Source organism: Onychostruthus taczanowskii, unplaced genomic scaffold (genome assembly GCF_017590055.1).
Source record: "Onychostruthus taczanowskii isolate IOZ18803 unplaced genomic scaffold, ASM1759005v1 scaffold53, whole genome shotgun sequence".
Taxonomy (NCBI): domain Eukaryota; kingdom Metazoa; phylum Chordata; class Aves; order Passeriformes; family Passeridae; genus Onychostruthus; species Onychostruthus taczanowskii.
The window spans coordinates 2,514,027-2,540,851 of record NW_024502902.1 but is presented as its reverse complement, the minus strand read 5'-3'; the positions used below and the strand labels follow the sequence as shown (position 1 = coordinate 2,540,851).

The 26,825-nt window shown below is 48.9% G+C and overlaps 1 protein-coding gene across 1 annotated transcript in view; it reads left to right on the top strand.

Annotated features, from left to right (window-relative positions):
* Positions 1-18,143: 18,143 nt before the first annotated feature.
* CACNA1I (calcium voltage-gated channel subunit alpha1 I) overlaps positions 18,144-26,825 on the top strand; it is a 154,490-nt gene continuing 145,808 nt past the window's right edge. Inside the window, exons 1-2 of the mRNA XM_041416693.1 lie at positions 18,144-18,173; positions 23,921-24,222. Coding sequence (XP_041272627.1) covers positions 23,942-24,222 — 281 coding nt within the window. The 5' untranslated portion in view covers positions 18,144-18,173; positions 23,921-23,941. The remainder of the gene's footprint in view (positions 18,174-23,920; positions 24,223-26,825) is intronic.

Here is a 26,825-nt window from a genome sequence, read left to right as displayed (position 1 = left end):
CTGGGAGGAAAATGCAGGTAGCCTAAGCCTGGTGCTTCCCCTTGAGCAGGCAGTCCTGCCTGTGTCTGCCTGCGCTTGCCTGAGAGCCATCCTGCCACCAGTGATGTCTGTGCTTGTGAAGATGTCCCAGTGTGGGCACAGGCTGACCTTGTTCTGGCTGTGAGTGCTTGTGAACAAGTATAGGCAGGTATGTGAGTGCTGCAGGGCATTTCTAGGCATAGACAGGCCTCCCAGCCCCGGTGGCTTTCACAGTATTTGAACTCTCTGCCTGGCTGCTTTTCAGACCCATGGGGGCCAGGGAGGGGAAATGAGGAGAGTCACCAGGAACTGATGACAGCAGGGAGGCTGGAAGGGTGTGGATGGCAGAGTCTGTGCCTGCTATGGCACAGCAGTTCTCTGGCTGACAATGGCTCTATCCCACCTCAGGGCTGGCTCCTGAGAGCTCTGAGCTGGTCTTCGAGTACCCCAGTTAGTTAGTTTGATAGACAGGCCAAGATCATCAGTAGCTGCTTAGATGAGCAGCCTTTTAGCTAGGGAGGATGGTGTTGTGCTATCTTGATTTGCAGATGAGAGTAAGCTTTTCTAAAATGTTCTTGGCCAGTTTGGGGCCCTTGCCTTGCTGCCCAGTTGACATCAAGGCATCTCCTCTTTGAAATGATGGCTCTGGAGTACTGATGGAGACAAGAAGCCAGATATTTTCTCTGTTTGCATGCAGGAAAAGTATTTTGTTGGTGTCTTTTTGATGTATTATGGGGAGTTGTTTCACATGGAACTCTTCTTACTCTTCATCTCACAGTTTAAAATACTGGAGTCCTTTCCTGCCTGTCCAACCCACTAGCAGCAGCCTGCTCTGCACATTGCTGGGGCTGACCTCATGTCCCAGTGGGCGTCAGAGTGGAAGAAAGCTTTTCTGCTCAAAGTCTGTACATCACACAGGGCAGGACAGGGTGACCAGAGGCATGCTTGTGCTGCAAGATGGACACAAACCCTGCTTTCCTTGCCCAGGCCTCCTGGGCAGCCCTTGGACGTATATAAGGCACACTACAGTGCCATGCAGACACTGCCAGGGCACCAGCCCTGGAGCAGCTGTATCAGCAGGACACTTGGGCTGGCCGTGGTGGCTCTGTGCGTGTCCTTCAGCTCTGGCTGTCCCGTGCAGCCCTGGGTGCTCAGACAGACTGTTCTCCTTGCTCCATAGCCAGCCAGTGCAGAGCTCTTCCTTCCAGTTTCGGTGTGCTGCCAGCACTCCCTCCCCAGCCCGAGGTGGAGGCTGTCCGATGGGTCAGCATGCCCGGTGGATCAGTGTGCCTGGTGGATCGCTGTGCCCAGGGATCGCTGTGCCCAAGGATCAGTGTGCCCAGGGATCGGTGTGCCCAGGGGTCGCTGTGCCCAGGGGTCAGTGTGCCCAGGGGTCGGTGTGCCGTGCTGGCGGTGGGGTCAGCGATGTGCAGCCCTGGGAAGAGGCAGGAGCCTCGCATCAAATCCCCAGCCTGACGCGAGGTGATGGAGCAGAAAGAGTGAGCGACAGGGAGGGGAGTGAGAGACTGGGCTCTAGCCTGGGAGCAGAACAGCAAACTGGCTTATTATTAACCATAACCCCTGTCCCTTCCTAACCTTGCATCTGATAAACTGTTCTCTGATTCTTTTTTTTTGTTTGTTTTTTCTTCTTTTTCTCCCTCAGGCACTGCTGCAGCTCAAATTTAGCCTTCAATATTTAGATATTTTTGTCTCTTCTATTTCCTTTCTTATTTAGAAAATATACTCAAGAGGACTGTGGGACTTGGGAAGAGTTAGAAGCACGGGGTATGCCACATTGCTTTACCTGATCTACTCCAAGATCTGAATTTCTGCCCATACTCTCCCTTCACAGAAAAATTGAACTGCCTATCCCGGTGAAAAACACAGCTGTGTGATGGAAAGTTTGGCAGGAAGCACCTACCTCACCCTCCCCATGGCAGTGCACTCCTTGAAGTGTCAGATTTGGTTTCCATTAAATGATATTTGGTAATCAGGAGATCTCCCAGCTGGCTGCTGGTAGAGGATGGCCCACTCTGTGGGTGCTGAGCTGGGACTGGGCAGACCTAGGTTTACATCTGCTCTGCAGGGTGATCTTGAATGGATCACCTTCTTCCTCTGGACCTCAGTTTCCTTGTCCCTAAGATGAGAACTAAGTGCTTATGTAACATTTCTCCAGCTGAAAAATGCTGGAGGAGATGCCTTGTTTTATACTTCAACAATAGAAGAGAAAGTATATCAGCAATTTCTAGACATGGAAAATTCCTTGCTGGTAGCATCAAGTACCTGGAAGGGCATATTCCCCCTGATGAGGGAGAAATCAGTATACACCGTACTTCAGATAGAGCTGGAAAGAGAGAATGTTGGGGAGATATTCACCCCAACAGGAAAGGTTCCTCTAAGCTTATGTCCTGGGAATTTGATCTTTTTTTTCCTGCTCCAAAGCCTAGAATAAGGATCATTGGATGAAATAAATTTTCACTTATGTTGGAGAGCAGGTGAGTCTCAAACCTTTTATATTGCGCCAGTTTATGCTTTTGATTCAGCAAAAGGCATCTTTGCAGCTACCCCTCCACTGCAGTGGTGAGTCCTACAATAAAAAGTACATTTTCCTTTTCATTCCTATATTGTTTTGTTCCTTTAGTCCATAGCTTCTCTGCCAGAGGGTACAGTATGATGGAAAAAGGTTGAATCCGTCAGTGGTTTAGGTGTCCTCTATCATTTGTGCTGGGAGTTATCTACTGCCTTCCCTGGGCTTTTGTTGCTCTCAGGAAAAGCAATGTCTCAGTCAAGGTCATGCCTTTTCTGAGCTGCAGCAAACGTGCATGAGTCTCACTTTCTGTTCATCTTAAACCATACAGACTTCCACCTCAGTACTTTTCCACTTCTGCCCTTGGTCCCAGGACTTCTTGGCCCAGGCTACATTGTGCAAATCCATCATGAGGTGGCACCACAAGATTGCCTTTATTTCTATTTTGCCTTTCTAAATCTTCCTCCTTTACTCTTACTGGCCCCAGCAGCCCTCTTCGTTTTCGACCCCTTGCTCCTCCCTGCCACTCAGCTGATTGCGGAGGTTTGCCCTGGCTCCAAAGCCAGGTGAGACAAAGCAGCTGTGCAGAACATGGCACAGATCCTCAAAGAGTTAAGGCCAAAGGGATGGATGGGTGATGGGAAGGACTATCTGTTATTTGAACTACAGATTTTTTCTATTTTTTTTTTTAAGGAGCAGTGAACGTGCCTGAGAGGAGACTGCAGTCTGCCCTGGGGTGCTCCCTAGCCCTTGCTGCCTTTTTCTCTGCTTCCTGGAGTAGCTGCTGATCAGAGGAAGCCTCCTGCCTGTTCTGGCCTCCCTCTGGCTGTGTGAGGGCAGGCAGAGGCTGCCTGACAGAGTCAAGGAGCACAACTGAGCCAGGAGAGTATTGGATCTCTTGGATGCTGCTGACCTCAGCCTAAACAGAGCCCATCCTTCTGCAAACACACGTGTTAGATTGCCTATGCTCTCCAAATGAAGGGCTGGTGCTTCTTGCATGGAGAACCGACTCTCCATGTTTCCTTTGGACTGTCAGTGGGGTGAAGCAGGTCAGAATGCCTCAGCTTTGATACTTGCTGGGAAATCAACTCTCTAATATTTTGTGTGAAGATGAGAAGGTTTGGAGCAAGATGACAAATAGGTGCTGTATGAGACTGTCCCTTAGGGACTGATGTACCACAGTTTAGGTCCAACCCAAAGGATGCCTTGGGGAACCTCAGATCCAGGTTTCACCAATGGGTCCCACAGACTTACATCTAGAGAAGATTCATAGAGGGCTCTCAAACACAATGCTCCTCTTCCCAGCATCTGCTTGAACTGCAAAGGTGGTCTTCCTTTCCTGGACTGAGTTGAATTGAATTTCATCCCTTGGAGACCTCTCTGTCAAATACACACTCTCGCATTATGCTTTTCTTCTGCACTGTTGCTTTTCATAAAACCACCTTTTTGTAAATGGTCTTTGTTTTTTATCTAGAAACTTGTCTGCCACCCTAGTTCAGAGCTGCCCTTTGGGGCGGAGATTCCTTTTTCTCTTGCATGCTCTTTGTTTCTCTTCTCCACTGGAGGGATTAATTTATAATTTCCCTTTTGCCTCTTTCTGAGCTTTTTTTTTTTTTTTTTTTTTACCATCCCCTTTGCTGTTTCAGATCAGGATGGATGAGGTGAGGGCATATTCCAGCTTTAGGATGTTACATACAGATCCACAGTGACCTCCTGTGCAGCCGATGGCCAGTTTGCAGCCCGTGTCTGAAATGTGATGATTGGCAAATGGGAGAGTGACCGTGGCACCATCGTGCCATAAATGTGTGAGGGACAGTGCTGGGAGTGCCAGCCATGCTCTGGCAAGTGAAAAGATTTATGGGGCTCTCACAGAGCTACCCTTTGCTGATGACAAAATCTGTTTTCTGGTCTCAGAAGAGGGCAGTAGCTGGCAGTGGCTGTCAGCCTTTGCTCATGGAGCACCTGACAGTGTGAGCTAGGGCCTGAGGCACGATGGCAAAGTGACATCACGCCACAGGGCAGTGGGCTGGAGGAGACAGCACCTTCTAGCCCTGGGACACGTGGGTGGGGTCAGGAGTGGAGCTCCGTGCTGGAGCAATGGGACAAGGGATCCCTGGGAGGGAACTGGTGTTCATCCTGTGAGCTGTGTAGCTATGAGGACCAGCAGATCAGGAGGATCTGACTGCCAGCAGCATGGCTGGGAGTGCTGGGCCAGGTCTGGAATGCATTGGCAGATCTGTGTGAGGAGCTGTGCTTAAGAGTCACAACACTGAATCATTTCTCAGAAATCCCCTGTCAGTCTAACCATAAACACCAGAGTGGAAGGTGGGGACATGTGTTTCTTCAATTTCCTACAACAAAGCAAGCATAAAGGGGATTAGGAAGGCAATGCTGGGGGAAAAGAGAGAGAGATTTAGTAGGGAAGGGAACATTTAGATTTAGATGGATAAAATGCAGATTGAAGTTGTTGGGCCAGAACAGAAGAACTTCTCAGTCTACATATTTAGCTCAGTGAGGTATATAAACAGAAACCTACAGCCAGCTCAGCCACTTCTCCCCCAGTGGAGTGAGTCATCAGCCCTTGGATCTAAAGTTAGGTTCACGTCAGAGCTTACACTCTCTCTCTCATTTTATTTTTCTCTTTCTATTTTGAAGGATGTGGGAAAAGCTGGGCACTGTCTCCTGGAAGCAGCAAACACAAACCCACAACAGCAACAGATGCAGGACCTGATGCCCTACCTGGAGCACTGTAACAAATATTGCTTTCTGCCTGACTGCTCCTCTTCCTTGCTGCATGCCCGGGGATGAGTTTAGACGACATGCAGCCATGGCAAATTTGGGCACACAGTGGACCCAGCTCCAAGGGGTTTTGTGCACTGTGCAGATGAGCTGGAGGATGGAATGGGCTGAGCAGCCATTCCTGTGGCCACAGCAACAGGATTCTCTGTGTTTGGCTCCCATGTGGCATGCAGGGGAGCAGGATCTGTGGGAAGGGCTGGGGCTGGCTCAGCTGGCAGGAGGCAAGAAGATGCCAGTAGGACTTGGCTGGAAGATGCCTTTAAATCCAGTGTAGGTTGCTGCCTGGTGGGCTCAGCCCACAGCCACCTGCAAACCTGCAGAGGGGAGGGCTGCATCTCACTGAGCTATCTCTGCAGTCTCTGCTTTGACATGGCTCCCCCTTTCCTGCTTTTTCCCCTCTCCCCTGGTCCACCTTCTTAAGCAGCTACAGTGACTCACATACTTTCCTTACTAACTCACCAGCGAGTGCTGCTGGCTCAGGTAGTGACAGGAACAATATGGACTTTTCTGTTCCTCTCAAAAATCACAGAAAGATCAGAGGGGGACTCTTGGAAATGCTCTGGATGCAAAAGTAGGACCAGCTTGTGCCAGGCTCACGTCTGGTGTGACCTACCCCCAGGTCACTTCCAAGCAATCCCACTTGTATCACTCAGGACAGATGACAAAACTCCCTGAAGTGCACTGGGGGTGGAAGACGGAGCCCTGTGAGCTGCAGGACAAGGAGACCATCTTCAGTCTCTTCCCTTGTGGATGGTGCAGAGGAGGGCCTTGCTCAGGGAGAGCAACAGCTTCCCAGCCCCAGGCTTGGAATTGCTGCTCTGGAGGGATGCCTGTAGTGTATGTACCAGGAAGCCCACGGAAATCCCCCCAGAATGCATGGATGGGGAGGGCTGTGGGGATGAGGGGCTCTGCTCTGGAGCATGAGCTGCCCCGGGCTTGCTCTTTTCATCAGCTCCAAATCTGGGATGTGTTGGAGTGGCATGACTCCTTTTCCCTACCCTGCCCCTTTCCCTCTCCCTTCCTTCCAGGTTTGTAGCATGTTTTTATCAATTTGGAGGGCTTGTCTGAGTGAGAGTTCAAGTGTCTCTGTATCCCTGTGCTGTGGGTGTGCTGGAAGGCAAACAGACATGATCCTAGGATGAAGACATGAGAGATGACCCACAGATTGTCCTGAGTGTGTGTTTATGTGCCTCTGTCCTGCTGTGCCCCTCTGCATGCACTTTTCATCTCCCTTCAACGTTTTGTTTCTTTTGCCTCTCCTTACTGCCCTGTTTCTCCATCCTGCCTCACCCTCTCCCTCTCTCTCCTGCCCTCCTCATTCTCTTTTTCTCATTTGATATTCATGCATGAATAAATTCAATTGCATTTTTCCCTGTTTCCCCTGAAGGGGCTTGTTGGTGAATTACAGGCATCTGAAATCATATAATGCTCAGATTCATCATTTCTGGGACAGAATTGAAGCCCTTCTGTTTCTTGGGAAGGAATAATAGATGATTTTTATGAGGAGAGGGAGTGGTGAGTGTCTTGTGAGGAAGAAGCCAAGGAGATTAGCCTTGGCAGCTTAGAGTTGCCCTGCTAGCAGAGGGGACTAAAGGGTCAGCCAGCCCCTCTGTGTGCAGGAATGGGGAAGGCACATGCAGGTAGGTGTGTGTATGTGGAATGCCAGTGCCTGTGGTTGCTGCACGTTCTCTGTGTGGTGCCAGTGGGGCCCTTAGGGAGCAGAAAACCTCTTAGGGGACTGCCCAGAACTGGTTGAGGAAGGAATAGTCTGACACCTTTGTAGTTAGAGAGATTGTCTAAGATCTGTTTGGGCATATGCCTCAGCCAGCTTTTGGGACACTTAAAGAGTTTTGATACCACCCCAAACTCTACTGCGGGTCTGTGGTTGTGCCCAGCACCACATCCCCATCACACTGAGAAGGTGAGGTTGGTATGTCACAAAATCCTTCACTTTCAAGGGCTTCCTGTTGTGGATGGGCTCCCTGCTCCCGGTGGGAGCCTTCCAGTTCATGCAGGACAATGAACTCAGGGTAAACACAACCATTTTTGGAGCCAAAGGTGACCAGAGATTGTGTTTTGCACTGCTCCCATACGAACAGGCTCTGACCCTGGGCAGGGAGAGGTCTGAGCACCACAGAAAATTATTGTCCTGGAATAAGATCTCTTTCCAGCTTGTGGAAGATGCATGGGTACACCGTGGAACTGCAGCCCTGGTCAGAAGCTATGAAAAAAGACAGGCTGAACTTGTCTGGGGAAGAGCTGCTTTTCATGGAAGCTGTTAGTCAGGTAACATTTGATGCTCACAACATTCCTGTTGCTTATAACACTGCTCTTTTTCTTTTTTAGCACTTCTGGAGCAGCCTGAGGATCCTCTAAGGGATGAGTTTACCTTTCAGGAGAGGCAACAAGATTAGATACTTTAAAAACCACAAAAGTGTTTCGTTAAAAGCGGACAGCAGCCATTGTCTTTGTTCCAAAGTCTTTTAAAGGCCCCGTGGGAGACAGTGATGGTGCCAACCATGTTATTCAAGCTCCAAGGAGCCTGGCTTATGTGGTGTAAGTAGGTAGAGGCTCCTTGACTTCTGCCTCAAGTCCCTGCCACAGCAAACCAAAGCCACTTGGAGATAAATTGCAGAGGAGAGGATATTTACAGGATGTTTTTCATCCTAGGTGGTGAACACATGTGACCTACCTTGAGGTAAAACCAGAGTGGTCCTGACTTTACCAGCAGGTGGGCTTGCTCCATTGCCTTCCTGTGGAGAGTTAACATCCAAGGGTCTGTTTCTCAGTATGATGATAGTGCTTGGTTTCCCAGCCATTTGTAGTTTAGTGTTAATTGCCTCTACCCAGCTATTCTAGCCATGCACTGCAAAATCTGTGACATGGAGTGGACATCATCTTGGTGAGGAAGGTTTGGAGAGGCTTTGTGGAGCCCTGCAAGGAAGCAGAGGAGCTTATGGGCTGCCTTGCTGTGTTGTACCCTAGCTGGCAGCTGGGAATTTGTTTTTTAGCTTCTTATTTAAAATATATGCCCATGGTAGAAGCAAGAATATCTCCATGTCTCATAAGACCTGGAATTTTATTGGCCTGAACAGAAAAAACCCATGAAAACCTTAAGGAGTGTGATGGCTTCCTGCAGTGTCTCTTTCCCAGAGCTGACTTGGTGTTCCCAGTAGGAAGACTGAAGGTTGATGCTTCAAGAATGAGGGCCCTGTGCTCATGTGGGGTAGGGCTGCTCAGCCACAGAATGGGACCAGTGGGGGCAGATGGCTGTGCTGGTCCTCCATTGGATGAGGCTTGGGGAGGCTGTACTCTGTTCTAGCCACTGGAAGGTGGGATTCCTGCACGTTATCCATCCCCCTCATTTCCCCCTGGCTTCACAAAGCACCAGGGAAACTAATTTGCAGAGAGTTGTTCCCACCCCCTGAGTTCCAGTAACAGATCTGGGTGTAGGATGGGGCAGAGAGGAGGGATTGTTTTTGAGGGAAGGACTTTTGGGGGAGGGTTGTTTGGTTTTTTAACTCTTCCCAAATGATAGTTCTCTGACCTGCTTGATCTGTGACCTGTGGAGGGACACATCCTTAAAAGTTCAAGGAAAGGCAAGCATGCTGAAGGCAGTGTCCACCAGGAAAGCAAGGCCGAGTGGGCTGAAGGAAAGGACAAACCAGCTGTCCTGAGACCCCGCTGTGGATGCAGGTGTGTGATGCTGTGCAAGGAGATTTCTGCCTTTCCTCCTGTGTTGCAAGGATTCCTGCATTCTGTGCCTCTAATTGTAGGTTCCCCTAAAGACATTTGGTGTCACTGTAAGGACGGTGTTTCTCTCTCTCTGCCTTACAGTTATTCTCTCTCTCTCTCTCGGTGCAGTTCGCTCCATAAGCCGTGGTGAACATACCATGAGACAGAGAGAGAGCGAGACAGACAGAAACCACACACCAGCCCTTCCTCCTCACTTCCCCACCATGGAATAGCTTACCTTGCCCCCACCCACACCTCCATCACCTCTCAGCGTCCTGCAATTATTCTGACCCTCTCTCTGGTCTTTTTGGAAGGAAGCTTCTGTCACTTCTTAACACCACTCGCCTGGAAAAACACACAGAGGCAAAACCCCCCCAAGCCCTCCTGTGAAGGAAGAGGTCCTTTTTTTTAACCTCTTTTTCTTTGCTCGGACTCTAGAGCTTCAGACTCCAGCCTGAGCAGCCAGAATTTCTTACCATGTATTCTCCTTTTAAACCATCTCCTTCCTGCACACGCTCAGTCCTTGCAGGCACGGATCTAACACAACTCCCCGCTTCTCGCCGGCAGGTTCTTTGCTCCCCATCACTCAGCTGATCCTGATCTTTTTTTCTCCTATTCTCCCCACCCCGGGCACCGAGGTGTGTGTGTCTGCATGTGAGTGTGCCTGTGTGCAAGGGGGGGAGGTGGGGGGCCTTTTTTTTATCTCGGTGGGGGAATTTTTTCAAAGCATCTTCATTATTATTTTATTTTGCTTCTCTGACTTGGAGACTTCTCCCTCGGAGATTTTTTTTCCATGCAAAGGTAGGTGAGACGCATGCACACCTGGCTAACCTTGTGTCTGTCTCGTTTTGCTGTCCTTTTAATAGAAAACTTGCGCCCACCCATGTACCTGCATCATTCCTGTTCTGTTTCATACCTGTTTCCTCTCTGGCAGAAGTAAAAGCTGAGGGTAGACATGTCTGTAATGTGCATAATTCTGTCTTTCCAGAGAGGAAAGTTGTTTCTGTGTGCATGTCCGGTGGTACGTGTATGCCCGAGAGCAGTGCCCATGTATGTGAAACTGCCTCTGTTTACCCAACAAGTAGCAATAATTGATTTTGGGGTGTGTTTTGGGCAGTGGTGGTGGAAAGGGAACAACTGTGTGTCCAGTAGTTCATGTCCATAAGCAATTGCAGCAGGGAATGTGTATCTCACAGATAATCAGCAGCTCTTTATACATGACTGTAAATGATACAAGGAGTGTGAATAATTCCAGGAATTTCAAATTCAGCCCTGGATAGTTTGTTCTGTTATGATGGGGAAGGATGGTGGGAAAGAGGGAGGGTTACAAAATCTCCTCCCTGGAGAGGTAACTGCCTGAGACTTGTAAATACGTAACTTTTCCTAAAACCTTCTCACTGTTTAGGGTCTTCTTGGGTCTGGGATATTGTTTTGTTTTTTTTTTCCAAAGCAAGAACTCTGTCTTGAATTCAGGTTTCCTAAATTGTCTTTTCTTGTTTTGTTTATGGTTGTTATTGCATTTCAATTGCATGTGCAACATCCTGAAAAGGGATATGGAATAGGATGTACTTTAATTCAGCAAAATGCATCATCTTCTGTACATCACTGGAAGCTGTTGGCTGGAGTCAGGGGGTGGAGTGGGGTGGAAACAGAAGAACTAGAAAAGAAGAGAAACAGAAATAATGTTAGACCTTGTTGACCAGCAATTATCAGGTATATTTTCTGCCAGTACTGGTTTTCGTAACCCTCTTGATGGTTACCTTTTGCTTCTTGGTAACAGCAGCTGTGTGAAAAGTACCAGTGGCTTAAAAAAACTAAAAAAAAAGAAAAAAAACCCCAAATATATATATATATAAATATATATATATATATATATATAATTTCCCTGCAAATTATTGCAGAGAAAAACGGTAAACATCTAAAGCAGAACTTGTTGTGCATTTTCTCTCTGCTAATAGGAGGTGTTTATCTCATTGATCTGGGGGTTGCTGCTGGTTCTGTGTCCCTGTCGCTTAGAAGACTGCTATGTAAATTGTCAGTTGTTTCTGTGTGCAATTGCAGAGCTCCTGGTCTAACATTTGGGCTGGTGACTGAGGATTTATTACCTCAAAGAAGGAAGGGGTCTGCTGACCCTCCATCTAGCTTACGCTCAGTGTTTTAACTCCGACACATAAGCTGCTCTGCCAGTGGAAAGCAATGCTCAAGCATGTTCTTTTCTCAACACCCTACCTACAAAGAAACTTTTAATTAAGAGCACTGCAAAGAGAATCCAAGAGCTCCATTTTGCCTCTCTTTCCCTTTATATTTTAAGGACACCTTCTGAGCAACTCTTCCCCAGCCAGCAGTGGCCCATCCCTGAGGTCTGGGCAGGCACACAGCCCCAGGCAGGAGGGAGCTGCCCGCTGCCTACAAGGGACTGAGAGCATTTATTCCTCTCTCCATTAAATAACAAAATAGTTTCATGGCATGGCCACTGGATGCGAGCTTCCTCAGAAGGGCAGCAGTGCATGCCTGTCAGTGAAGGTTGGTGCCACGATCCTCTCCCAGGCAGGCAGGGATGGAGTCTGGGCATGGCACTGGATTGCCTGCCCAGGTGCTTGCACCAGGCTGCCTGGGCAAGGGTGCAGCTCCTGTTTGGGAAAGCCTTGGCCCTGACTCCAGCAGGAAGGTGGGGAAGAGCAGCTTCCCTGCAGATCTCCCTGGAAAGCTGTGTTGAAACACTGGCCACCTCCATGCACCAGAAGATGCACATGTGCCTCGCCAGGAGATCTGGTAGTGAATATCTCAGAGGAGAGTCAGGGGGACAAAGAAGAAGCTTTGATCTGCCACATCTAAGGGGTTTGCCTTGTGAAGCCTGGATCAATTTGACAGTGCCTATTATAAAGGGGGTTATGCCAGCCTGTTTCATGTTTTATCTTTCAAAACCTCCCCTTGTTGCTGCCTTGGGAGTGTTTTCAGGCTGTGGATCTGGCTGATGCAGGGCCAGGACATCCACAGCCATCCAAGGGAGTGAGGGGAAGCATCATGTGAGGGGATGCTCTCTCACAAGGAGCTCAGTGCTTGCCTGTGGCTGTTTCTGGGTGGGCAGGGTGGCCTTGGCAGGGCTCTGAGGAGATCAGCTGGGCTTCCTGGGTCTATCACAGTGCCCCTACAGTGCTGGGCGACCTTTCCTGTGTCCTCACTCTTGTCCCCACCAAGAGCAGCACCTTCCTTGATGGTCCAGTCATGAGCATCCTCAAGGTGCCATAATGTACCTGTGCCCCAGGCTGCAGTTCTGGCATCGCTTCTAGTCCTGGGCTTGCTTGCTTGCTTCCTTCCTTCCACCAACCCCCCACCTGGCTGCATCTCTGCTGCCTGATCCACTTTTGGAGAGCGCATGTGTCCATGCCCAGTGTGACATGGTGCCAGCCCACAGCCCTGTTTAATGTTAGAGCTGTCCCATGACAGCAAGGCACACCAGGAGCATGTCCCACACCAGGAGGATGTCCCAAACCAGGGTGGCTTATGCTGAGCCCTGGCCATCTCTGATTTTGGGAAAGCCTGTAATTCCAGGCTGCGCTGCACAGAAACCACATGCTTGGTCAGCTTTTTTTCCTAGTGAAAAAAAGTTGAAACTAATTTTTATTAATTTTTCTCAAAAAGAACAAGTGTCTACAGCTGGAAACTCATGAAAAGCACACACAGTGTTAGGAATCTTTAAAAGAATGGGGCACTGATTTAAAATAAATTTAATATTTTATTAAGTTGAAGTCCCAGTCCTGCACATTCAAGCAAGCAGGTGAATTTCTGCAGTTGCCCAGAGCCTTACTAGAATCTCTGAGTCTGTGGATGGATTCAGAAATCAAGTGGTATGGGTAGATCTGCAAGATCATGTAGTATCATTTCTTCGTTATATTTTAAAAAAATTATTAGATGGGATAATGTAGAGCTGATTTGAAGAGTGTTCAAGATCTGTAAAACCTCAAACTGCTCATGGAAAGTAGAATTTTCTTGTCAGTTATGCAGAGGTACATCGTTGTTTATAATGACCTAATATGGGCGGCTTACTTGGTTTATTCATCTGTGTCTGAAGTGCATATATTGAAGCTCCTAGAAATCACATCGTGGTTTGAAAAATGTCTTATACTGATACAAAATTTATTTAAGCCCTCTAATCATAACTCAAATTGCATAAATCAAGCCAGTAACTTTGTAATAAACTCACTCTCCCGGTGCTTGTCAGGCCTCGGTGTTTGAAGCACCGCAGTGTGCCCTGAAGAGCAATCAGACCAGTGTATCAGGGACTAATTGCAATGAGGAGATGTCAGAAAATGCCTTCTCTTGCCTTGAACTGGAGGTGTCTGCTGCTGTGCTGGCACAGGAGGGAGGTGGTTTCTGGGCCAAACCAGCCTCAGTCACCAGGGGCTTTGCAGATTCCTGCCAGTCCTTGCAGCCTGTGGGCTCCTGGTGGGGAATCCTGCTTGGTGGTGGTTTCTGCAGTAGCTTGTGCTTCCCAGCACCTGCAGAATGCAGTGCAGAAGCCCTGTCTCTGTGTGATCGAGGCAGGATTGGAAGGGTGCCTTTGAAACAGGCATCTCCTATCAAATGTGTGTACTAAAAAACCCAAAAAAACAGTACCAAGGGTACTGCTGGTCTCTGCTTCTGACATAACCATCATCTGCAGCATGGGCACCACATCCTGCTCCATTGTGCCTTGATGTAAAGCTCCATGGGGGCCTCCCTGGAGGGCAAGCAAAGGGCATATCCTTATGAAACTACTGGATTTGGGGCTATGGCCATGGGGTTGAACGGGGTGGAGAGGAGCTGCTGGTTTGTGCTGTTGGTAGCTGGTGAAGTGAAAAATGCCAGGGATTTCATTGCTGTGATGTGGCTGCTGAAAGTGCTTGTCTGGTATGATCATTGGGATGGGGGGCAGAGGGTAGGGAAGGTTTGTATTTCCTTTCTCTGAAGTGTCAGAGTTTGGCTGTGGCTGAAAACCACGGCTGTATGGAGAGCACAGGTGGGGTTAGCGCTGCTAAACCTTGCTCAGGTGTTGCCTCAGTGTGTCTGTCTGACAGGTTCAATTCAGTTGCTTTCCAGGAGAGAGGTCAGGAATGGATTTTTCTGCAGGTCACACTGTCAGGTGTGGTTGGGATCCTGTTTCTGCTGCTGCATGTGTGTACTTACAAATGTGTGCATGTGTATACAAGTGTGCAGTGTGCCCAGCACTATCCTGCATCTCATCTCTGAGGGGGGACTTCTGGCAGTGTTGATGCCCTCAATTGCTTGTCTTCCTTGGACATTTTTTCCCCTTATTTTGCCTTTAAACTCTGAGTTTGGCAGAGGGGATGGATGGAGGTAGGGGGCAGAGTAACTCATTATGGACTCTTTCAGACTGGGTTTTCTGGCAAGGCTGCAAGCATTTGGCTTGGATATAGAGGTCCATTTCAGGTCTGTGGTCAGATATGCTTGCACTGGTGTCTTTGCTGCTTTTCAGTGATCAGTATTCAAGCAGCTGTCCCAGCTTTGCTTTTTTTCCCCCCTGGTGACAGCAGGGAGAGAAGGAGACTTTTAAGCTTATGTAAAGAAGCAGCAGCGTCAGTAATCAAGTCATGTGGGATGCAGGGAAACCATCACAAGGTCCTGGTCCATCTATTGACCTGAGAGTGAACAGCCTGTAGGCCTTTGCAGAAGAGTTAGCAACATTTGTCTCTTCTCTGCTTCTAGAAGATTCCCATCTTCAGAGCTACATTTCTTTCCTATATCCTCTCTCCTTTCTGGAGGCAGAGCCTGGGGCATCATCACACTCCACATAGCTTTAGCTCCCTTCCTGTTTTTGTTTTTGCCAAGAGTTAGTTTGCTCCAAACGCATAGCTGCATTTATGCAGATTATCTCCTTTGGAGTGATTGAGGGGGAGCAGTAATTTTTAGGGAGGAGAAGGTTGTAGATGCAACCCTTGTTGCTCCCCAAAGCTCTTCATATTGTGCTCCTTTTAGATGTGCTGCTTACTGTCTCCACCTCCCCATTTCCATTTTCACCCCAGGGAATCTCCTTTCCAGATGTGAGTGGTGATAGTGAGTTGGGAAAAAGTCTGAAGGTGGTGAGGATGCTTGTGCAGCAGTGGGCAGTTGCATTCAGTTCTGTGCTGTGACAGGGACTAGGGAGTCTCCTGGTGTCTTCCCACTCCTTGTATGCTGCTGTTTTCCTGCTCCCGCTCGCTCCAACAGGTCCTGAGGGGACACTGGGTTGGGCTGGGCACTGGGATTGAGACAAAAAGGGCAGAGAGGCTGACACAGGAAGGATGGTGTGAAACAGCAGAGGCTCTCACTGTTGGCGTGGCCTGAGTGGGAGCAGCCCCAGGATGCCCTTTCCCATCCTCTTGTAGGGGTGCAGTGCTGGCAGCTGCACACGGGGCACCTGTCCTTGTGGCGGGCAGGAGCCGCGGCTCTGTTGTCCCAGCGTGGGCTTCTCTTGGAGGCACAGCTGAGGTATTTGCACATTTTGTCTTTCCTGCTAGCACTTTAGGATCTGGATCCTGAAGGGCTAAGAGTGTGGGGATGGCCTCAAAACCATCACTGCTGGTAGCCCGTGACACTACTAGCTTCCTCTTCATCATCCTCATCTGACCTTCTTAATTGCCGTGTTCATTGCTGACCTGAAGGAAAGTGGAAACAGCACATTAATGACTTCCCTGGCTGATGACAAACCAGGTTTTTGCCTGCCAGTGAAGATGCGGTAAAATAACGCAGAGGGAACTAGTAAGGTCAGAAAGATGGGTGGAAAATAACTTAATGAAATTAATCTTAGGGAAAATGCAAGCTAATGCATCTGGAGGCAATCAAAAATCTGAAACATGTGGTCTGAGAACCTGGTGAGGGGCCAGGAAGGGACGGCTCAGGCCACAAGATATGACGGTAGGTGACACATGAGACATGGACTCGCAGCGTGGCAGGGCCAGCAAGAGCCACGAGGCCGGCAGCCCGGGGGCAGGCGGTGCAGTGGTCCCGGCGCGGTTGGGTGACATCCAGCAGCGGCTGCTGTGACATCCGCACCGAGCCACCATGGGGCTGAGGAGATTCATTTACGAACAAGGGTTAAGTGCTAAAGTTGTGCGGCTTGGCTGAGCGGTGGTTTTACGTGAGAGGACATGACAGGAATTCTTTCACGTGAAAGGTGTCCGTGGGCACGAGGAGGAGGCATCGCTGGAGCGCTGCAGACCAAAACAGTGCACGGAGAGAGCAGGGCAAGTTGAAAGGGAAAACACTGACTCTGGGGCAGAGTCTCCACATAGATGGATCTGTTGCAGGATGGAGTCATCCCCAGAAGGAGATTTTTAGAGTCTGTTCACTTGGAACACCAAAAATGAAAATGCTTTGTTGAAAACAAGTATGCATATTCTCTGGGAAGCAGTGGGATAAGGTTAGGGTCTTCAGCAGCACTCACCTCTGGGTCTCAAACACTCCCCATAGTTAAGGCCAGGTAAAGATTTTCCAATGGGAAACTTCTTTCTCCCCTGTTTGCCTACACCCAAAGTGACCATATTACCCCTATGCCTTTTCTTCTCTTGTTGTTTACCTTTTTTTCCTCCATCTCTCCAGCAAAATTTTTACTAGTCTCCATAATATCTTTGGCTTGGCCAAAGGCTTCTTAGCAATGTAAGATTCCTGCTTTGCTGTGCCAGGAGCAGGGACCAGAAGTGTGGACAGAATGGGGCTATCCCAGCCACACATCAGGGAAGTGATACATTGGACATTGACTGTGATGATGAGGGTGGGAGTGTCCAGGAGATCAGGGTTTGCTCTTCCTACAGCTGCAGAATGCTGCCTGCAGTACAGGTTGAAGGCAGGGTATTGTTGAGACCCAGGACAGAGAGTTTGCTTATTTTGTCCTGTCCTGGCTGCACTGCTCCTTCATCTGTTCAGTGGGATGTGTGGGAATACATAAAATCAGAGGGTTTTGGGAAAGCTGCAAAAGGCAGGCCTCAGAGACAGCAGAACTGTGATTAGAGCTAAGCAGTAGCCATAAGATTGGTCAGTAGAAAAATTATGTAAGAAGTAGAAAAGCAAGGACAAATAGAACAATGGTCTGTGAATTAACACTTGGGTAGAGTAACTCCCTAAGCTGCAGAAAAGTATATCTAGCGAGATATTAGGAAGTTCTAAGCTTAATAATGGAGCTCTGTGCGTTGTGTTTTAAGGCTTACAAGCAGGTATTGCATTTGAAATAAGCAAGCATTGTTTTAACCAAAGGTGCGTGTGCTTATAACAGTTGGATGGAACTACTGTCAATATGCTTTTGCTTTGTTTTTTGATTGGTCAAAAGACTTTTAAAGTAAGCTGTAACATTAAGTTCTTGGTCGGCTGCCTGGGCTGTGAGCTGATGGCATCTTCCTGTTGTCATAGTCATGTAATGAGACTGATGCTGGAAAATAAAACAGCTCAAGGCACGTTCCTAGCAGTCCTGTCCCGTTCGTGGTTTGTACATAGCCCCCGGCTGGTAGGGCTGGTAGGATGCAGGAATTTCTTCTGCTCCCTGTCCTTAACAGGAGGAGGGACACAAAATGACCAGGGTGAAAAGGGTGAGGCTGTCAAGCAAATCTAGCCAAGGATAATAGCATGTGTGGAAAGAAGGGACAGCAATCAATCAGCATGCAGCTACAAAGGCAACAGGTCATGGCATCTGACCAGAGCAGGGAACCTGGGAGACCTTGGCTCTGGTGCAGGCCATGGATGCTGTGCTTCAGGGGTGTGTGGGAGCACCAGCATCTGCAAGTGATGGATTCGGGCACCATTTGGAACACTCCTTGCTGGCTTTCTGCCATGTCCCCTTGCATTTGGAGGTGCTGAGATGATGGAGATGTAAAAGCTCTGGTTTCAAATCAAGTGCTAAGAAAAGTGACCCTGTTCCTTACTGGCACTCATACAGCCCCACACACACAGAGGCAGATGAGAACAGGCGCTGTCTCACACGAACAGGCAGAGAAACATGCCAGTGCCAGCTGAACACAAACACAGAGGGAGCTGGGTACCACTAATTATATTTACCACGACAAACGCTCCAAATGTGAAACCTGTATGACTAACACGTCCCTGCAGCCAGACGCAGGCATCAAAGGTAACGCTTGCCAGTTATAGCAACCAAGAGCCGCGGGCTGGCCGCGGGCGCAGCAGAGCGCCCGCCAGGCTCGCGCGGCTCCTGGACGGGGTCACCCCCACGCACTCCGAAACCGGCCACACAGGCAGGGCCCTCCTTAAATCAGTCTGGGCCTGTGCAAAGCTGGCTGCAAAAGCCGTGCCCCTGGACGCTTGTCAACTTTTGGATGGATGTTTGGAGATGATAAATAAATATGTGTGCCTCAGGTGCTGCTCCAGCTGATGGGACCATCTTGCTGTCCCCTGGAACACCAGCTGGAGGTTGTCATTTTTGTCCCTCTTCTGCAAGGGTGTTAGCAGGACACAGTGGCTGCTGTGCTGCCCGCTGCTTCTGAGTAATGGGTGACTGATGGTGATGGATGGTTTGGAAAGGACTTGTGTGCCCTCAGAATGGGAGATGCTGTGTTTACATTTAAAGGAAATATACTCTGCACTTTCATTTTTGATGGGGACCTCAGTGTTGTCTGTGTGAGCAGTGCACAGGCAGGAAGGAATGGCTTATAGGCAGTGTGGGCTGGCAAGGGATACAGGGTTAGGGAAAATGGTGGGGAAGGTGAACTCTGAGGATGGTCCCACGTGAGAGTGGAGTTGTATCCTGCTGGACTCTGGGTGGATCCCCTCCAGCACTGGGACAGTGCTCTGGGGACTTCTCTCTGGTATTTCCTTCTCCTGGCTGGCTTCAAAAGGCCCTTTCACTGTCAAGCTGCAATAGTTCAGAAAGGGCTGCATGAGCCTTGTAAAGGCCCTGTCAGCCCTCCCTCACCCATGGCTCCTGTCGGCCCCTCTGCCAAGGGGGCAGTGAGGAGCTGGGAGCCTGCTTTGGCTGGAGTGTGGTGCCTGCAGCACACCTTGGGCTGGCTGGCTCATGGCAGGTCATGGCACTGACAGCCCTGGGATGCCAGCTGCAGCCCTAAAGGGGGAGTGTGTCTGAGCAGAGACTTCTGCAATGCATGCCAGGGGGTGACATTGGCCTTTTTGGACAGACACCCCTAACCTGCATTATGATATTTTCTCCTTTTATTCCTAACCAATTTCCACTTCTGATTAAGTCCACAACTTCTCTTGCTGTTTTAGAGCATCCTTCTCCCTCCCTCCTCTGTATTCTGGCAGGACCAGGTGCTTCTGGGGAAGGGTTGAGCCAGAGGCTGTCAGCTTCTCTTGTGCTTGCCAAGGCGATGAGCTCCCTGCCAGCGCACATGTCCAGGGCAGGTGTGCGTGCCGGATGCAGCACCAGTGGGTGCTCGGCTCACGATGGTGGTGGCTTTAAATGGGCCTTGGGCACGGACAGTGCAGACTTAGGACCTGGCTCCACAGAAGGGTTTGGCACAGGCTGCGCAGGGAGGGAAGCAGGAGGAGCTGCCAGCCCACAAATAACTTTCCTTCCCCTGGGAGGGAAGTGCAGCTGGTGTAGCATCACTCCTCCAGTGGTATGTGACTTTTGCAGCGGAATGTTTTTGTGTATTTGGGGGACATTTGGCCAGATAAGTCTTGGGTGGGGAGAATGTGTTTTTTTCTGGTGGATCTGGCCTGCTGTACTCGCTGGGGTTAGGCTTGCCTGAGAAAAAGCTGAGTGAGAAGAACATGCATCTGGGCACCCCATAACCCTCATCTTGTATCCTTGTCCTCCTGTACTGCCCTTGTCACAGCAAGCTGCACTTGCACAAAGGAGAGGTTAGAGGCATCCCAAAGACAAATTCTGGAGATTTATAATTCTGTTGAGTCTTACTATAACTGCCTTTTATCTGGGTAGGAGCCCTCCCCATTGATGCACATTTTTCTGTGAATGCAGATAAATGCATTTGCCAAACTCATTCTTCATTTTGATTTAAACAGGGCTCCCCTGGGTTGAGATACTGTAGCAGGCTGACTCCAACCAAGTTACAGAGCAATGCTACAGCAAGGGAAGGCCAGGATTGCAAGCCCAGAGAAAATAGTGATATTGCATGAGTTGCAGCCTGGCCAAAATAGAGAAAATAGCTGATTCCAACCTCCACATCTGAAATGGTAGCAGAGACAACCCTGGACCTATCTCTGGCAGAAAACCACTCTACTCTTCTTTGAAGTCGAGATGGGAGGACTGACTGTGTGAAGAGCTCGAAATTGCCCCATTGCTTGATTTTCCCCTCTCTCTCTTTTGACATAGAATATTTGTCTCTGTCTCTCTGGGTGCCTCCCAGTGAACCCCGGCCAGCCCCGGGTCGGCAAACAGCGGGGGGGCAGCCCCGAAGTGACCGACAACGGGGGGACACTCTCTGGTGCCCCGAGGGTACTGAGGGCAGCTAGGCTAGTCGCCTTTGCAGCAGAAGAGACGCTGGAGACATCGGTGAAGGGTAAAGGCCGACTCTGAACAGGGGGCCAATCCAAGGTTTATTCGGAGCTCCCCAGGGAGCCCCTCTCCTCAGGGTGGGCCGTGCTCAGAGCAAGACAAAGGAGTCTCGAGGTTACATTTAAAGGGGGGGAGGAAACTGAGGGTAGATACATTTGCTGACCAATAAAGACCCTCCAGGGATACAGCCTTAGGGGATGGACATTTGGGATAGCGTATAACATCATCCTTGGGGGGCTGACCCCTGGCTTTGGGCTAATCACTCGACAGCTTTGACCGAAAGATCTAGATAGAAGGGATGGGATGCTGAGTGACTGACAGAGAGCCAGGGCGGGGATTTGGGGGATGATCTCAACACAGGAGAATGGTTACATAGGTAGAGGAAGGGGGTACAAAAAGGGGTACATCATCTGGGGAGAATAAAGGGGTACAAAATCCAACTATTACAAAGTATTACAAAGTATAAAAGCACGCTGCAACAAATATTAATCCTGCTTAATGTAGGAAATACATCGTGATCACAGCCTTGGGAGGCAGAACAGGGTTTAATCTCAGGAAGGTAGCAGGCATTACTCACATCTCCAGTGGGGCAGCTGTCATTCAAGGACTGTATTTAGCTTCAGGACTTCCAAAGGGATTCATCTGGGCCTGTGTCCATAGGAGCCCTAACGAGCTACACAAATTAGAGTGATGAACTGTCTGTGATATACACGCTACCCAGTTTGTGCATGCGTCTTTCACATGGGCAGAGCTGCATCCCTAAGTCCCAGCTGCATCTAGTAGTGGTGAGATGGAGAAGAGGCCCTGGATGCTTGCTGAAGGGAAAGCAGGGAAATGCTGATGAGGTTGTTTCTCCTGTTCCTTTTCTCAGTTGTACTGGTAATTATGAAGCTTTGTACGCTGCAGTTTGGAACTGTCATGCCCTCATCAGTGTGCATGCTCTGAGCACCATAATAAGTAATTCCTCCTGGCTGTCTCTGCTAATCTTTCTCCTCTGTGCTGTAATGGGAGGGAACTTGGGCTCAGCCAGTGCATGTTAATAGACTGCAAGGCAGCCAGCTCAGAGGAGGCAGTGGTGAGCTGGTGGGAATAGGGAATGAAAAAGGTGGTACACGTAGCTGCATGGGTGCCCAGAGTCAAAAATCTGCTGAAAGTTTTTTTTTGAAAAGAGTAGTGGTAGATGGTGAGAAGGATGCACTGGAAATTTTCACAGGGCTTAAAAAATTATGAACAGCATCCCGAAGCCAGTCAGGACACATGGTAGCTGTTCTTTCCAGTAGCTGCAGGCCTTTGGGATAATGAATTCGAAGAGTCTCTCTGTTATCCCCTAAGGGACACTGTGTCTGCTTTCTAAACCCCTGCACTTGCTGCTCTTTATTCTGACAAATACCAAGCCTTGAAGAACAAGCAAAGCTTTGGATCAAAGTGTGTGTTGGAAGCAGGAGGCTAAGAAAACAGGATAGGTAGGCAGTTTTCAGGGTCTCATCTGGGAATGATGGGGCACTGCAACATAAGGTGGAGTGGTTGGCAGGGCTTACAGGGGAGTGGTGTGGAGAGCACTGGAGATCACGGATCTAGCAGCATGAGCATCAAAAGGATCACGGGCTAAAATGTCAAGAGTGCATTGCTAAGGCAGAGCAGTGTCAACAGAGCTGCTCACGGGCTTTGTGATCCTGAAGTGAAGAGAACTGAGACAAGTGCCAGGGAGGATAACCTAGGGCCAGGATGTGAGGAGATGAGGTCTGGACAGACACATCCTTTCCTGCTTCTCATCATTCCTTTCTGTACTGCAGTGTGTCTGAGGGCTCTTGTGTGGCTTTTAAATCTGTACTTGCAGCATGGGCACTCCAGATGGTTGAACATGCCAACAGGGTGAAGGGAAGACAACCAGTAGTCATTGGCCAAGCTCTCTTTCCTGAGAGTGTCCATGTGACACCCCTCCAAAGCCAAGCCTTGGAGTTTATTTAGTTCCCCTCAGTTTGACCAGCCACTTCCACTCTGCTATTGAATCCACAGCACCCAGGCAGAAAAAGTGATGTTCTTTAGCAAAAGTTTGGTGCTCTGTAGTGCACAGGAGTGTTGTGGTTCTACCCTGGGTGCAGCTAGGCCATGCACAGCTACTTGCTCACTACCCTCCAGCTGGAATGGGAGGAGAATCAAAAGAGTAAAAGGAGAAAAAGGCAAAAAAGTGAGATAAAAGCAGTTTGATGGGTAACGCAAAAATTGTGTACTCAAGTAAAGCAAAAAAAGGAATTTATTCACCTCTTCTCATGGGCAGGCAGGTGTTCAGCCATCTCCAGGAAAGCAGGGCTCCATCATACATAACACTAACTTGGGAATACAAATTCTATCACTCCAAATGTTCCCCTTTCTTCCTTTTTCCCCCAGCTTTATGTGCTGAGAATGATGTCATATGATATGGAACATCTCTTGGGTCAGCTGGGGTCAGCTGTCCTGGCTGCGAACCCTCCCAGCTCCTTGTGCATCCCCAGCCAACTCACTGGTGGGAAACAGAAAATGCCTTGGTGCTGTGTGAGCCCTGCTCAGCAGTGACTAAATCATTGGTATCATCAACAGTGTTTCCAGTATAAATCCAAAACACAGGCCTACTCCAGCTGCTGTGGAGAAAATTGACCCTTCGTCAGCCAAAATCAGCACAGGCTGCCAGTGAGCTTGAGACCTGCTCTTCTCATGCCCACCCACGCTCTCTGACCATTCTGTTCAGGGAAATAACTTTTGCAGCTTGTATTCATGATGTTTCCACTGCTCCAGCATAGGAGAGCTCAAGCTTGAGTAAAAGGTGCTTAATGTTTAATCCCACTTCTGGCTTGTGTTAGAGCTGAGTGTTTGAGTGAGTGTTGTTGTGTATGGGTTTGACATGTGCCTGTGTCAGTCTGATGGAGCCTGTGTGATGGTGTGACACAGGGCCAGCCCAGGGTGCCCTTGGATAGAAGAGCTGGGCCAGCAAAGCTGCACCTGGAGCTGGCAGGACTCTGTTAGGGACTGCAAGGGCAGGATGGCTCTGTTGTGCCAGGATGGGCCCATACAGTTCAAAACATTGTGCTCTGTTATGGTGGTCAGGCTGCTTCCAAAAGAGCTGCCACCACCCTCTGAGGTGGTGCAGCACTCTGACAGGTGTCTCAGGGGCTGCAGGGATGCTTTAGATGGCAATGGAGAGGAGCAGCCAGAGGAGTCTTGGTGGAGGGAGTGACTGGCAGAAGAGAGCTTAAAACTGCTTCAGCACCAAGTGGTTTATCATTTGTCAGAGCCATCAGTCCTGCAGCTCTCCCCTGCTCTGGATTTGCTAGGAGAGCCCAGATGTGCTGTGCTTTTGCTGCTGATTCCTTGTGGGGTATAATTTCTCTTTCTTGCTTCCTCTCCAGGGGTTCTCGCTTGCGGCTGGCATGGCAGAGTACGTCCCCCAGCCTTCCTCCACCTGGCCTGCAGGCCCACAGCCCCCTCACACTTCTGCCATCTGCCCACTGGAGCCTGTGGATCCGGGCGTGTCGGAGCAGCAAACACCACCGGAGCAGCCACCGTCGCCCCTGGAGCTGGGTGAGGATGAAGAAGTCACCTCCCCTCCGGATCCTGATGTGCCCTACCCAGACTTGGCCCCGGTTGTCTTCTTCTGCTTGAAGCAGACCACCAGCCCACGGAGCTGGTGCATCAAAATGGTGTGCAACCCATATCCTTTCTGAGCTGCCCCTTCTCCCTCCCCGCCTCTGGCTCCCTCCTGTCCTGTCCTCCCTCATCCTGCCCTCCTGGGGTGCCTTGCAGGTAAGGAAAAGCTTTTATTGCGTTTAATAACCTTCTTTGTTCATTGCTTGTGTTTAAACAGAACCCTTGCTGTTTTAGTGTGTGATCAAAAGACATTGATTACAAAGAAGGGACTTTGGAAAGAGCTGCTAACAGTCCTAGGCACAGGGACTGGGAGTGGGAAGAATGGAGGTGTGAGGAGAGGTACATTAGAAAGTCTGTTCTTCCCCTTCCCAGCTCCCTTTTTGCCAGCCCAGGAGCTTTTCAGATTGCCATGAAAAGGAGGTGTCTGAAAATACAGGCTTTACTGAGAGCTCACCTTGCCTTGGTGAGGGAACCACCACTCCTTTTGCACCCTGATTGCAGGGAAACCTAGGTGACCCCTTGCCTTTCCATTTAGTACATGTCACTCTCCTGCCAGTGTCTTGTTGGGATATCTGGCCGGGAATGAACGGGAGAATGTGTGTTCTACACAGCCTGGGAGAGATCTCTGGGACACAGGCATGTCCTCCTCTCCATGGTCAGCAATCACACACAGGTGTTGTCACTCATGCTCAGTGCCTTGATGGCAGGAAGGTCCCTGCAGCCACCAGTGCCAATGGCGGTCACCTGCACAGCTCATCACCAGGAGCCTGCCAGCTGGGCTCTGTTCCTCCAGTGGTATAAAAACCAGGCAGAGAAGAGCTGTTGTTCCTTGAACTGTGGGATCGTTGATGGTGGGGAGGAAATGGAGAAGAAGATGAGTCATCAGAGAGGTTGGTCTGAGATTTTTGGTGGATGTTTTTCTAGACAGAAATCTCAACCGGCAGCACTTTGTACCATGAAATTTCTTAGTTCCTGGTTAGGTAGGTATTAGCTGTGAGGATGCCTGCTCTGGTTTTGATGTATAGATTAATTCAGAATATCTGGGCCTACAGTGGAGACTAGCAAAATGTTTCCAAGAGTATTTTCAGCTTTAAGAGCCTAACCCCAGGTAAGGACTTGAAGTAGTGTCAGCAGTAAAAGCTGACCTTAAATGGATGAGATTTGTTTTAATTTCAAGTGTAGGTAAAGGTTTGTGTTTGAGCTCTGAGCTTTTGTCTTAAAGTTCAAAAGCCACTGAAGAGATGTTGCAGTCTCAAGCACAGGTTATGGCTGAGAACACATTGGAGATTTAGATATTCTGCTTTCTTTTCTACTGGCTGCTCCATAAAATTTTAAAACTCTGCATTGAATTATGCATTGCTTTTCTATCACAGTGTGCCTGTGCTAGTTATTATGTCCTGGGAATCTTGTCCCAGCATGTGGTAGAGCAGAACTCAGAACAGGACTCAGAGTAAAGCACAAGACATTTGTGTCACGATAAAAGGCTAGATTTGGGAAGTGAAAGAAGAGTAACAGCGTGGGTTTGGGGTGAAGGCTTGCCTTTGGATGAGGGAAGGAGGTTGTGGTGGAAGAAGACAAGAGCCTGTCCTTATTGCTGGCTAAAAAGTCACTCAAAGTAATCCCTCCAATTTGGTATAGTGCTTTAAGTTGTTGGAACTATTGCTGACAAAAGAAATTGGGCTGTCTTAGTTTTTAAGTGTTACTTTTGTCCTAATCTGCAGACAAATGTATTCTTTGACTTAGAAAAGGACTGTTTCTTATTAGAAACTAGGTAAAGAAGGAAAAAGCCTCATCCAGTCACCTGTTGATGACATACATGTGGCCACCAGGGAGTGAAGGGCAATGGTGGGGCTGCTGGTAACCTTTTGGAAGCGTTGTGTCAAACTTGAGGTTTCAGCTGTGTGAAGTCGGAAGCTTACATTACTAGTGGAGACTGAGAGGTGAGGATTCAGGGCCTCCTCTGACTTCCTTTCAACCCCTTGTGCTCCTCTTTTTGAAAGGCTAGTGCATTAAATAAATTTTTTTTCCTCAAATGAGCGGTTACTTCTGCACTCTGAAGGCTTTTTGCATGCAATCATATGCACTTGGCACCACACTTATTTTTAACAGCATCATAGAAAGGATACATTTACAAGGCCTGGTGGCACATGCCTGGCTGGGAATCAGACCCTTCATAAGAGATACTTCTATGAAAATCAAATCATATCTTCTAGGAACTGATATGCTTGCCTGCTTTTCATCCTTGTTATACTGAGCTATTAGGTCTCCAATGTGCTTAAGCTAAGCAGGGGCAGGATGAGTCAGTCGTAGGTCAACACCTGGCCTTTCGTGAAGATTCAAAAGATGGGGCATTAATTAAATGCCTATTAATCTTCTTGTGGAATTTTTTCCTAGATTAGAGCTTCATGATCACTTTTATGGAAGTATTGTCAATGAGATTTAAAAAGGAAGCTCTGATAGTTAAGGACTATGCAACATTTTTTTTAAGCACGAGGTCATTAACCACCAAATTTCAATTTAGGTAATTGCATTCTAACTACTTAAAACCCCCTCTCCTGGAGACTATTTTTCCTTTTGTGAGCAGTCCTGCAATTTTGTTATGTGCTATTAAACAGCTGCCACATTGCTTTGCTGCAGTGCAGTAATAGGAGAAAGAACCACTTATTT